Source organism: Megalobrama amblycephala, linkage group LG18 (genome assembly GCF_018812025.1).
Source record: "Megalobrama amblycephala isolate DHTTF-2021 linkage group LG18, ASM1881202v1, whole genome shotgun sequence".
In the NCBI taxonomy this organism is placed as follows: Eukaryota; Metazoa; Chordata; class Actinopteri; order Cypriniformes; family Xenocyprididae; genus Megalobrama; species Megalobrama amblycephala.
The window spans coordinates 32,172,388-32,186,316 of record NC_063061.1 but is presented as its reverse complement, the minus strand read 5'-3'; the positions used below and the strand labels follow the sequence as shown (position 1 = coordinate 32,186,316).

The 13,929-nt window shown below is 37.2% G+C and overlaps 1 protein-coding gene across 2 annotated transcripts; it reads left to right on the top strand.

The window, feature by feature from the left end:
• Positions 1 to 7: 7 nt before the first annotated feature.
• Positions 8 to 7,767, top strand: LOC125253284. Of its 2 annotated transcripts, none has more exons than XM_048167207.1 (6): positions 8 to 3,377; positions 3,753 to 5,700; positions 5,801 to 5,881; positions 5,963 to 6,007; positions 6,129 to 6,170; positions 6,310 to 7,767. In XM_048167207.1, the coding sequence occupies exons 1-6, from the start codon at positions 3,321 to 3,323 to the stop codon at positions 6,522 to 6,524; spliced, it is 2,388 nt and encodes a 795-aa protein (XP_048023164.1). In that variant the 5' UTR covers positions 8 to 3,320; the 3' UTR covers positions 6,525 to 7,767. The 2 variants fall into 2 exon arrangements, with proteins under 2 accessions (XP_048023164.1, XP_048023163.1); XM_048167206.1 differs by having other exon boundaries at positions 5,960 to 6,007.
• The last annotated feature ends 6,162 nt before the right edge of the window (positions 7,768 to 13,929 follow it).

Sequence of the window (13,929 nt, the reverse complement as noted above, 5' to 3'; positions counted from 1 at the left end):
CGGGGGATTCCTCACGCCGCACGCGCATTTTTTAATTGCCAGGGGATATTTTCAACACCGCGGCAGCTGGTTCATTCTCAGCGAAGTGCTTTTGATGTTTACTTACTTATTATTATTTTACAAGAACGATGTGATGTGAGAACATGCAGATATGTTGTTTATATTGCTGTGTGTAGAAGTAATGTTAGCGTGCTGTTTGAGGGAGAAAAGTTTCACAGGCATCGAGGGGTCTGGTCTTTTTTATGTTATTTGACTAAACTATTATTATATTACAGTATTTATTTATTTTTTTAAAACGTAGGGTGCCTTAAAAATAATTATCACAACACTGGGAAGGCTTATTCAGATTTTCTCATTCTCTGAATTATCATTACAAAAATAAAAACAATTCAGAAATGAATTAAAATATAATTATATTTTAAATGTGACACTTTTTTTTTTTTCCTACAATAGCAACAGTGTTTACAACAGCAAGACCACTTTAGCCTGTAAACTCAATAATATCTCTTTGGAAATAAATGTAAAAATATCAATGTCAATATAAAATGATTAATACCTGACCTGACATCAAAGTGCAGTGTGAAGGAGATGTGACCCTAGTAGATTTCAGGAAAAGGTATGAAATGTCCTTTTGTGTTTGTGTGTGTGTTCTGCAGTGCAAAGATGCCTCGCAAAGAAAGGATAAAAAAAAAACAAAAAAAGAAGGAGCTGCTTGAGGCAGCAAAAGGCAGTGGATCCAAAAATGATCCGCTGGCCATGACTGCTCTTTTATCCTGTCTAGAGGAGGTTAAATCCTGGCTATCTCAAAATTTCTTTATCCTTAAATGAGGAGAAAACAGAAGTAATTGTTTTTGGCCCTTCAGAAAATACTAAAGCACTTAATTTTGACCTTGGATCCCTATCGGATTTTAGGTCTTCACAGGTACGTAATCTGGGTGTTGTTTTAGATGACTCACTAAAAGTTGATAAACAAATTTCCACCGTGATCGGGTCCAGTTTTCCTCAGCTTTGTATACTTGTAAAAATTAAACATTTCCTCACTGATAAGACTCTGGAGATGGCGGTGCATGCTTTTATTACGTCATGTCTAGATTCACACACAGCTCCATTGGAGGCTATGGAGGTCCCCTGTTGGATAGGTAGACATCATCAGAGTTGCAGGTCCTCTCTTGGCATGTTTTTTTTAAAAATAAAAAAAATGCTTATTTGAAGTTATATTATGAAAAAAGACCTTAAACGAAAATTTTGTATGTCATTTTTGTTTCTTCAAAATGGTCCCCTCTTGGCCAGAGCAGAGTGATAGTCCCCTGTTAGTAATATAGGCGTGTATGTGTGAGTTTTGTTTACATTCGACAGCTGGGAAGGTGAGGACCAATTGGACAGGTAATGAAGTGAAGGCTGTGGAGCGGCACATGATTCATTTCATAACCAGTGGCTCTGCAGAACCAGTGGCTTTGAAAGACAGAGACTGGGTTGCAATCAAATACTACATTCACAACAGAATCATATCAATGAAAAGGAAGATGAATAGATAGAACTAGAATGTATAAATACTCCTCATGTTTCCATAGTCTCTTGTCGAGTATTGTGATTGTTTACTGTAACCGCTGCTGGTGAGTTCTCTGACAAGTCTGTTCCAAGTCACGTCTGTTCATGGTTCCTGCTTCAGGTCGGTTCATGCTTCAGGTCAAGTCTGTTCTAGTCAAGTCATCGTTTATGTTGTATCTGTTCACGTTTGGAAATAAACTGCACATGGGTTCATCACTTCAACTTGCCTCCAGTGGACCTACGTTACATTATCCCCACCCTTCAGACACTATTTTTTTTTCTTACTACTTCAGGATCATTATCATAATGCATTGTTTCAAGTAACTGACATAATTTCTTTCATAGAATAAGGTTTAAAAGTATATGTAATCTATACCCTCAGTGTCAACAAGCAAGTACTTAAAGGGATTGTTACTTTCACACATATTACCCAGGTTTTCAGTGTTGCTTTGTTTTTGCACAAGTTGTTTAATGTGCTCTTTCAGCTATTGACAAATCCTTATGAGTGGGTGTTACTTTTAACAGGCCGTGTGTTAAATTACATTAATATAACTGGGATGTACGTTCTGACATTATTAAACTGGTTAGCTGAACCCACTGTAATGTTTCAGGCTGAAGCTTTAATAATGTATTAATAGTTGTCTTCTTTATAGAATGACACTAAAGAGAGTAGTTCATTAAAGGACAATTCTGGCACAAAATGAACCTAGGGGCGATGCATTGAGAACTTTGTAAGTGTACAAACAGTTTAATAAGAAGATGCTTAATAAAGACAGTAAATTACACGTATACAGGCAGGAGCCATCTTGGAAAACAGTCTCGACCAGTCGAGCCACGAACGGCATGCTAAGTGAGCTGGTCGATAGGTTTAAGTCACAGGTCATCTCACGTAGTACGGCGTTCGTGGCTCGACTGGTCGAGACTGTTTTCCAAGATGGCTCCTGCCTGTGTAGTTTTTATATATCTCTGAGCCACTCAGTTTTATTAGATTTTATCAACCTGTAAATGTGAAAAAGGTTTACTGAGCATTGAGCATGTCTGTTTTGTACACCGCTGCTTCTAATGTAGAAAGAAATTTCAAACATTTAACAGCAACCAAATTGCAAATATGCACCCTATTTTATTCATTACTGAGTCTTTATAAGTCATTTAAATCTGAAAATTGAATGTGTATCTATGGGCCTCACAAATCACTTAAACATGAAATGAGTGTTTGTTGCTATGACCTCATAAGTCACAAAAACCCAAACATGTCCTCACAAGTAGCATCGAAAATCAGGTCTGCCCAAAATATAGCCTTAGACAAAATCTCAGCAGATGGATCTATTCCTTGAAGCATTGGTAGGAAATTATTTGATAACCAGGTCTGTTGGACTTGGGAAAGGCATGTCCTAATATTTCACGTTTTTTTCACAAGTCCCGATATATCATGAAAACAAGTGTAAGTGTGTGTGTGTCTTAAATAGTGTGAGTGTGATATGGTGCAGGTGTAATCAGTCCCAGGAATGCGGGCCTATGGGAGATGGAGTCTGGATAGGTGTATGTCAATATTCAGGTGACGGCTCCCTCCGGCGGCCCGGAGGATGCACCGGGGGAGCTGCATTCGTGACAGTTAGCAAGTTAACCTTGTTTTTTTTTTTTTTTTTTTAATGTTAAATGAAATGTTTTAACTGTCTTTATGGGGACACCTTGTCTAAGTGGGGATTGCATTATATGCATGATACCTTCTATTTGTCATGTTTGACTGATTACAGGTTGCCTTCCAAAACCACATGGACACAGATTCCAGCTCTGCAGAAGATGGGAATGTGTCCCACTCCAATCACAAGGTAAAAATTATAGATGATGGCCACAGTTCATAAAAGTTTGGAGAATTCATTAATTTTATCTGGACTGATTTTCGTAACGGTTTAAAAGGCAACCCTTTCAATGTTTGTTTGATACTTTAGACCCATTCATACTTGATAACTTGCATTTAATTTTGCATTTATTCATGCAATTAGATATTAAACTACAGTAATTGCGTGCATGTAACAAAAATGCTTGCTTTTACATTTTTTTTAGCAGTTTAAAATATAGGGTATTTTTTGTGGATGTTAGAAGGAAATACTTTTATTCTAGAGACATTGGGAGATATTGTAGTTCTGTTTCAGTGACACAGACCTTGTATTTAGGAAATTTAATTTGCTGAATTCTGATTTCAGTTTAAAAAACAAATGCTTGGATATGATTCTGAAGACTCACTAAGCAGCATGGAAATAACAGAGGATGAATATGTGCCAGGGTCAGATTGTGAAAGTGAGACCAGCTCAGAGGGAGGCAGTATATTAAAGAAAAATGCTGCCACCATGGCCAGTCCTGCTGTTAAAGATGGAACAAGAAAAACATACAAGGGACCTAGAAACCGGAACTCTGAATCTGACACATCTGGGGGAAGCTCCATAACTTCACTTACAGTCATGCACAGTCAAAAGACTGACGATGGATCTAGAAGATACACCAAAAAACATTACTGTCTCTTTTGTGAGAAACCACAATCCAAAATCGCCAGGCATCTGGAACTTGTTCATAAAGATCAATCTGAAGTCGCTAAGGCCATTTCATCTCCAAAGAACTCCAAGGAAAGAAAGATCCAACTGACTATACTAAGGAAACAGGGGGACAGAGCACACAATGTAGATGTCATTACACAGGGAAAAGGTGTCATTGTTCCATGTAAACAAGCGAGTTCTCCAAATGTCAATCCAAATAAATTCTTACATTGTGCAAATTGCCAAGGACTTTTCAAAAAAAGATTTCTTTGGAAACATATGAAAAGGTGCCCACTTCGAGGTGTTCTTCCAAAACCTGGTAGAACTCGAGCCCAATCGATTTGCGCCTTTGCGCAACCTGTGCAGGAAGGAGTTAGCAAGGGACTGTGGAAACTTCTCAGTGATATGAAACAAGGTGAAGTGGTAGATGTCATAAAGAGTGACCATTGTATTCTCAAGTATGGCGAGCAGAAATACAACATCATGGGACACCGGCGTTCTGATCATGAACTGATCCGTCAGAAAATGCGTGAGTTAGGGAGACTGGTTTTGAAAGGAAGGCAGGTGTCCCTTCTCAAATCACTTGAGGAATACATTGATCCAGCCAACTTCCAACACACAGTTAATGCAGTTAAAGCTGTTACAGGGTTTCAGCGTGAGACAAATAAGATAGTGGTGCCAACGCTAGCCAAGAAACTTGGTCAGAGCCTCATGAAGGTTGCCGACATTGTAAGTTGTGATGCAAGAATCTGCGGTGACACAACAAAACTTCAAAAAGCAGAGGACTTCAAACACATCTATCAGACACGCTGGAGGGAGATGATCTCATGTCATGCTTACAATACCCTGGAAGAAAAAAGGTACAACGCTCCACTGATCTTGCCATTTGCAGATGATGTCAAGAAACTCCATATATATTTAAAGGAGAAACAGCAAGAATACTACAGCACACTTTTTAATGCACCGAACACCAAGACCTGGGCAAAACTGGCTAAAGTCACTCTTGCACAAATGATCATCTTCAACAGAAAAAGGCAAGGGGAAGCCTGTCTGATGCCAGTACAATCATTTGAGTCTCGAGACAACTCTACTTTAAACATTGATATTGCTGACTCTCTCTCAGAAGTTGAACGAGCACTATGCAAGTACTTTAGTCGTGTAGAAATCCGTGGAAAGCACGGAAGGAAAATTGCAGTACTTTTGGCACCGGAAATGATCAAATCCATGGAGTTGCTGGTTAAAACGCGTGAAGTTTGCGGTGTTCCGAAGGAGAACATCTACATGTTTGCAATCCCAGGCTGCGAGACATCATTTCGTGGATCAGACTGCCTCCGCCGCTTTGCCATGGAGTGTGGTGCTAAATGTCCAAAAGCCCTATCGTCCACCAAGTTGCGCAAACACATCTCTACAATGTCCAGAGTTCTTAACCTGAATGACACCGAAATGGACCAACTTGCTGATTTCCTGGGACATGATATTCGTATCCACAGGAAATATTACAGATTACCAGAGGGAACACTCCAGCTGGCAAAAATCACCAAAGTCTTGATGGCAATGGAGCAGGGAAGGCTTAACGAATTCAGAGGGAAAGGTCTTGACCAGATCAACATCAATCCAACAGGTATGCAACCTGTTAATCGAGTTTAAACTACCTGTCAAGCGTGTCCTAGTGACTTTGGAAGAATCTGTGCATATCTCTGAATACTAAGACTATATTTCAGAGTGCGTTGAGCCTGATGCTGGGATGGAGAGTGAAACAGAACGGTCAGATCATTCTCATGATGTGACATCAAGTGAGCCAGGTAAAGATTTGTAAACGCATTTTTTAAAGATGTTTGTCATTTCCATTAGTTAAATAATAATTAAATCATGCCTTCAAGCAGGCACTTCAGGAGTGAATAGCAGCAGGCCAGTAAACAAGAATGAAGGTAAGATGTATGAACAGGCAGTTAAATGTTTAATGCAATCAGAATATCAAGAATTCCCCCCAAACAGCCTATCAGTAATTAGTAGTTTGATTTCGAAATGTATATGATTGTGTTTCTAAAGGATCTCCAGAGAGGACACGGGAGGTCATGAAAGTAACATCAGGTAAGGAACCTGTCCAGTAATAGTTTTTATTTGCTTTATTTATAAAAGGTCAACAACATCATAAAGAATAGTATAAAAATAATCCAGTCTTGCACCTACAACACATGCAGTGCAATTAATGTAATTTTCTTGTCATTAGTTCCTAGGAAGAGAAAGTGGAGTGAGGTGGAGATTGCGGCTGTAGAAGACAAAATGATTAAATTTATTCACTCGGGAGTTACTCCTGGAAAAGTCGACTGCATTGCATGCATTACAGCAGCCCCCAAAGCCCTCGGTGAACGAGACTGGCAGTCGGTAAAGTATTATGTAAAAAACAGAATCACAGCATATGAGAGAAAGACCACTAAAAAGTAAGGTTGATTTTGGTTGTTGATTCTGTTTTTGCATTTTAGTTGAATTATATTACCTGTTTTTTTTTGTCTCAATACCATGGTTGGAAACATTATAATGTGATTTAAGTTTTGAAAGAGTTAAAACGGCTCGATGTTGGTTGTAAATTTGGTGCTAGTTTTACTGTACAGTAGCCATACGACAGAGTGCCTATAGTTTTCAATGCCTTTATTCAGGCCCCTTTACGTTTCACATTTTTAATTGTGTTGTGGATTTAATTTTAAATTGATTAATTTATTTTCTGATGGCACATTAGACGAAACACATCATAAAAAAAATATGTTGTAATATCTGGTGGCAAGCACGGAACCCATACTGTACTGATTAAATTTGGCTGTAGATTCAATTTTCCTGGTGCGCTCTATTTTGTATCAAGGTCGTTTTTATTTCTTTGGGATTTTTTTAATGACTTAATGATTCAATTCTTAGAAACAGCATTTCTAAGCAAGACAAAAAAACCTCTTATTTTGACCATTCCACTGATAACGTTCTAGTGCATGCATTACAGAAGCCCGAAAGCCCTCATTGAACAGGACTGGCAAGCGGTAAAGTATTGTGTAAAAAACAGAATCACAGCATATGAGAGAGACCGCTTCTGGGGAATGCTGTAATGCATGCAATACAACGTTATCAGTGGAATGGTCAAAATAAGAGGTTTTTGGGCTAGCTTTGAAATGTTCTTTCTGAGAATTGAATCAAGTCATTAAGAAAATATCCCTTTGAAATAGAAACGACATTGATACAAAAAGGAGTGCACCAGGAAAATCTAATCGACAGCAAAATCTAAGCAGTACAGTATGGGTTCCGTGCTTGCCACCAGATTTTATGTTGATTTTAGTTATGGATTCTGTTTTTGCGTTTTAGTTGAATTATATTATCTGTTTTTTTTGTCTCAATACCATGGTTGGAAACATTATAGTGTAATTTAAGTTTTGAAAGAGTTAAAACGGCTCGATGTTGGTTGTAAATTTGGTGCTAGTTTTACTGTACAGTAGCCATACGACAGAGTGCCTATAGTTTTCAATGCCTTTATTCAGGCCCCTTTATGTTTCACATTTTTAATTGTGTTGTGGATTTAATTTTAAATTGATTAATTTATTTTCTGATGGCACATTAGACGAAACACATCATAAAAAAAATATGTTGTAATATCTGGTGGCAAGCACGGAACCCATACTGTACTGATTAAATTTGGCTGTAGATTCAATTTGTATCAAGGTCGTTTTTATTTCTCTTGGATTTTTTTAATGACTTAAAGATTCAATTCTTAGAGCATTTCAAAACAAGACAAAAAAACTCCATTCCACTGATAACGTTCATAATTTTAGACAATTTAAGAATTGTAGCTCTGATCTACTAACCTTCCCAAATGTGTTATTACTGGTTAACTACAGGATACTTAACTTTACCTCAAACATAATACATACTTTTAACAGTAAGCTTACCATGTATACGTTTAATTGGTTTGGTAATTTTAATTTTTTTTTTTGTGTATCTACTTGTGTGCTCTGTCGGGTTTAGGGTGGGTGTTTGTAAAAGCACTCTGTGACAACTTTGTTTTAAAGGGCTTTATAATATAAATTAGATTGACTTTGATAAGAGCAGCAAAATCACATTCAACGTACGGCTCTCATGGGTCATAATCAGTAAATGTAGCAACTGAATTGTGTAAGAATGAGTTAAATGCAGTATATGATTGTGGCAGTCTTGGAGGACTGAAATGACTTGCAGTTGAAGATTGCATGTTGTTCAAGTTCTTTTTTGAAGTTAAGCTGAACTAACTTATTAAACCACCCTATTTTTAACAAACCAATATAACTTCCGGAAATACCATTATGAATTGGCCAGCTGGCCATATTATGACCTTTCTTTGTCTGTAGATTACACTGGTTTGTCCCCAGATTGGACATCCATGTGTACTTATTGATACACTAGTTGGTCAGGGTTTTGTCCCCAGATGGGACTTCCTGTTAATGCCCATATAAGGAGTTGTCCCTGTGTCCCCACATGTGTTAACCTGACCTGTCCCCAGATTACCACCTACCCTTATTTTAATGAATTAATTACATTTTAAGAGAGGTATTTATTAAACTTTTTTTTTTTTTTATTTTTTGATGTGTTTATCTAGTCTCTAGGATGTCAGGAAAGTGGTGTCCCCAAAATGTGGTAAATAACTGGTGCCCCCACGAGGCACCCCAAACAAGTATGTGTGTGTGTGTGTGTGTGTGTGTGTGAGGGAGAGAGAGAGAGAGTGTGTGTGTGTGTGTGTGTGTGTGGGTGTGTGTGTGGGTGTGTACTAACATTTATGTCGGTGTGGGTTCCCATCGGTGGGAGCACACCCACCTAAGGAGTTCCAAAATCGGAGTGGGGCCCAAAATAGTGGGCCCCACTCCGATTTCAATTAAAATAAGCTCAGCAGCTTCCCCTGATGCTACCATTGCTTTTTTTTTCATCTCTAAAAAGTGGCCCGTAAGGTAGCAAAAAGTGGGTAAGTGTGTGAAGGTGTGTATCGTCAAGCTTTTTTTTTTACCGGACGTCAGGATATACACTTCCCGCGAATTCGAATACACACCGCGGGAATCTGAAACCTTTAGCCAATGAAATCACTGCATTGTACAATTTGCCGCGAATGTAAGGAAAACCGCGGAAATTGCACATGAAGAAGAAGTAGAAGAAGAAGACGGAGTGGTTGCATGCAACAGGTAAGCTAGGCATGGTTTTCATGGTGAGTTCATATTTTGGCGTTACATCGTGATGTTTGCTACCTCGTTTAGCTGCCATGTAGCTAACGTTAGCGACATAATATTACTTAATAGTTGCTTAATAAATGCTAATGCAGTTGGCATAACCTAATAACGTCACCACGGACATGACAGCGGGGCAGAGACGGGGTGCAGTGAAGTCGTGTCGTTAAAGGTGGAATCGGTTGTGAATTGTGAGCAAGACAGGGCAGGACTCGCTGATGGAGGTTAGCCAGAAGCTAACGCAGGACTGAAGCTACGGTGCCGTTTTGGAGTCACTCATCCTACCCGCAGCTGGTTTGTTAGAGGGGTCATTCTTCAATTAGGGTGGCAAATGAGAGGCAGAAATAGTAAAAATTCTTGTTTGTTTTCTTTTAATAAAATGTACTGGTATGCATTTAAAATTTGTTTAATATGCTATATCCATTAAAATTGAAGCTTAATAATATTTTGATTTTTAAATAATTTTAATCAAACACTGGTGAAACAACCACTTATGTCTGTGGTGTTACCAATATTTGAAGTCAAATTTTGGTTTGTTCTAAAATGAGCAGGGATATGCAACTTTAGGTAATAATTAATTAATAAATAAATTACTTTAAGGACTCAGTTTCATTGATTATTTAAATTTCATTTTTAAAATAAATGTTTAATTGTTCATCTTGGCCTCTATTTTTGCCAAAGAAGAATTGTTTCTTTTTTTTTAAAAAATGGATATACATCAAAAAAGGCAGGAAAAATGGTCTGTGCAACCTTTATAGTCTTTATTCTAAAAGATTAAAACCACCTTACAGTCTAAAAACATTAAATTATAAGATTAAATGGCTTTGTAGGAAAGAAACACCACAGACGTATATATAACACCACAGACGTAATACTGCATACAAGGTTTAACAATTAAAGTTTGTTGAGCAAAATAATGAATTTCATCATAAGTAGGATTACAAGAAGTATCTATTCTGATAAAAGAACATTTAGAGAAAAACTGTATTAAAATGTATAATTAAAACAACCTGTAACCTGTTTTTCACTCCTTAAAGGGACAGTTGAACCAAAAATGCAAATTCTGTCATCATACTCCCCATCACATTGTTCCAAACATGTATAAATTTCTTTGTTCTGCTGTACACAAAGGAAGATATTTGGACAAATGTTTGTAACCCAGCAGATCTCACCCCCCATTGACTAGTAGCGAAAAAATATGGCAGTCAATGGGGGGGCAAGATCTGTTTGGTTACATTCTTCCAAATATCTTCCTTTGTGTACAAAAGAACAAAGAAATTTGGTAACACTTCAGTATAGAAAACGCATACAGTTAGTTATAAAGTCGTTGTTAAATTTAGGTATTGGGTAGGATTAAGAATGTAGAATATGGTCATGCAAAATAAGGCATTCATATGTGCTTAATTAGTACTAATAAACAGCCATTCTAGTAATATAAATAATGATAGAACTTTCATTTTGGGTGAACAAAAAAATTGTATCCCTTTAACAAAAAATAGTCTGCACAATGGATTGTGATGTAATCATAATGTGTGATCTGTTTCAAAAGAGAATAAAAAAACCCAGAAAATCTTCTGTGAATACAACATATATGATATATCCACAAACTTATTTAACTTATTAAACTTACTTTCCCCTGAGAGATCTCCTATTCTCAGTCTTTTTTTGCACATAATGTTTTTAAATAGGTCTGATGAGGTACTCTGCATCTCTGCACTGTCTATAAAGACGTTGCTTTTCAGCAGCAGTTAATCTTGCCATACCTGACGAGAGATACAATTATATGACTATGAATGTCCTATGTGTTTTATTAAAATATATTTCAATTACATTTCTGGTTGTAGGCCTATATTGTCTGTGGAGTTACTATAGAGTCTGTGGTGTTACCAGGAAAGACAGTAACACTACAGACAGTAACGCCACAGACAAATTAGCCTAAATCCAGACTTTTCTAAAATGGAGGCTGCCATCATGATGATTTCTAGAACAGGGAACATTTTGTAAATATTACTAAGTATGCATTTATGCCACCACAAATGAAGAATGACCCAGAGCAGGACAGTTGAGAGAAAATAATAGAAAAGACCGCCTTCAAGTTTTTCCAAATTTACTTTGCAATTACAGCAATATAGCTGTAGCAATTCAGTTGTGGATGTTTTGGTCACATAATTTTTCAATAAAATTTGCAAAATGCAAAGTATTTAGTGAAAAATCTTTCCTGCTCTCAGTTGTCCATGTCCGTGACAATGTGAAGTGATGCTTGCCATTTTAGCATCTTATCTCAACTTCATTTTTATATATATATATAAACACATTTTTAACAAATAAAAACACATTCTTAAATTTCAGAGCATCACTGTGACTGATCAAGTGATCAACAAATGTAGCAAGATTTGAAACCTTTGCTTGTTTAGACTCAATACTTCTAAGGGAAGTTTTCACCAAGCTTTTTGTCTGGGTGGTACCGGCCTACCCTGGACCCCCCCAATAACCATCCATGCGCGTATGGGTGGTTGACGTGACGCTACATTTTTGTGTTCATGGTGACAAATATAAATAAAAATGTATAATATTTAATTAAAATATCTGTTGTTATATACAGTTTAATCTTGCAGAACTAATACATCTGTAATTAATGAGTATTATAATTCAAATCTGTATATATTTAGTTTTAAACATGACATTTGTCCACTGGCGTGACTGTCCGGGGTAGCGTTGCTTATCTTAAAACTACTGTAATTAAATGAAAAATAAGTCTAAATACATTCAAATGCTTGAATAGATGTTATAGCGGTGTTAACTTAATGAAACTAAAGGTTATAAGGTTATAATATTTCCGTGCACTGTTGGAAATGGGATCCATTATGCAGTCTTTTGGTGTGACATAATCTAAGTATTGATCTGAAAATTTTCATCAATTTATATTGAATGATTATTGAAAATAATGTAAACCTTAACACTGTTAGTCAGGATTGAAGACTGTCTCTTATATAGCTAGGCCGCAAACTGGCCTTGATCTTGAAAATGTCCACTGGTGTGACAGCACTGTCCTATAGTGTGACATGAAATCTGCGTCACACTGGTGGAAATGGCTCTCACACCAGTGGATGTAAACATTTTGTTCCTATAAAATAACCAAAATCGGACAGAAATCACACACACACAAACCAGATATATTTGAATCAGATGGAAGAGATGTGTTTAGTTGTGTTTGTAGCTCAGAATGAGGAACTATACACAGACAGCGTCACTGCATTAGAACAGCCTTATGGTCTGGTTGGTTCACGTGAGATGATTGACAGCTTTAGAAACTAATCATATCAAGCTGATTTCATAACTGACGCGAATCTGAAAGAGGAGAGTCATCGCTAGCTCAGTTAGCTGTTTAAAGCAGGAGCAAATCTTGAAGCTTCTCCCGGGCGCCGCCATTGATTAGCAGACCCCCACCTGCTGTTAGCATTCCATTGACTCCCATTCATTTTGGCGTCACTTTGACAGTGAATAACCTTACATCTGTGGCGTTTAAAGACTCCATTTGTACATTATTTATTTCTAAAGAAACACAAAAATGTATAAAAGGCTCCATTACCTTGTATCTTACGTAATGGACCCAACTGCATGGCCCCATGCAGTTTTTGTAAAAATAGGCTAACGATTGCGTCATAACCACCCAACTCTCTGTCGCACAGTAGAGAGATTACCGTATGGACAGGAGGAGAAGCTCACGGACAATCGGGGGGACGTGGAGGCAAAGTGACAAAATAATTAATCAGAATACTTAGCAAAAGCTTCTCCTGCTCCTAGCTCATGGACACCTCCTACTCACCCTCCAAAACAGGGGCATACCGATACTTTTTGTTGTCCAATGGTGTGACAAACTGAATTATAAGTGGAAAAGGCATTTGAATGCACAAATTTATTTAAAAGGTGTTGAATAGTATAATAATGATATCATCACTATGCACATATAAGGATGGAAAGAAGCTTGATTAGGTTTTATACTAATTATAATGAATATAATCCAGACGTTTGGATAAAGTCCCTATGTGTACATCTTAAAGTGGGATAATAACATGATTGTGAATTTTTATTGGTTACTTTTGATGTGGGAATGTAATTAGGACAAATTGATAAGGATTGTGCATATTTGTCTTATCTGTTACACAATCTCTGAATTAAATATTAACATAAAAAATGTTGTCACACCGGTGGACAATATTTGGGACTACCACACAAAAAAGTTAATAAAATGCTAAATAAATAAGGAATTAGAAAGGGACACATTCAGTTTTGAGTTATTCACATATTAAGCAATATAATTATAAGACATTTGACATACATTTTTTAAATAATTTTTTTTTCACTTTGGATTTGAGTTCACGTCAACCACCCGTATGTATGAGGAAGGATGTGATGCTGCATATGTCAGTCAATGGTCATGTGGCAACGCCGCCATGCTGCTGTACCAGAAGCCCTAGTTTAAATTGATTACTGAGTGTCTGTGCAGCACAACATGGTTATCATCTAACAAGTTAACTTCTCGGTTTCAACAGGCTCGGTCAGCTTTCAGTGTGCACATTTCAGAATTTGCATATTTCATTAGCCCGTGTTTGATGTTAAACAAT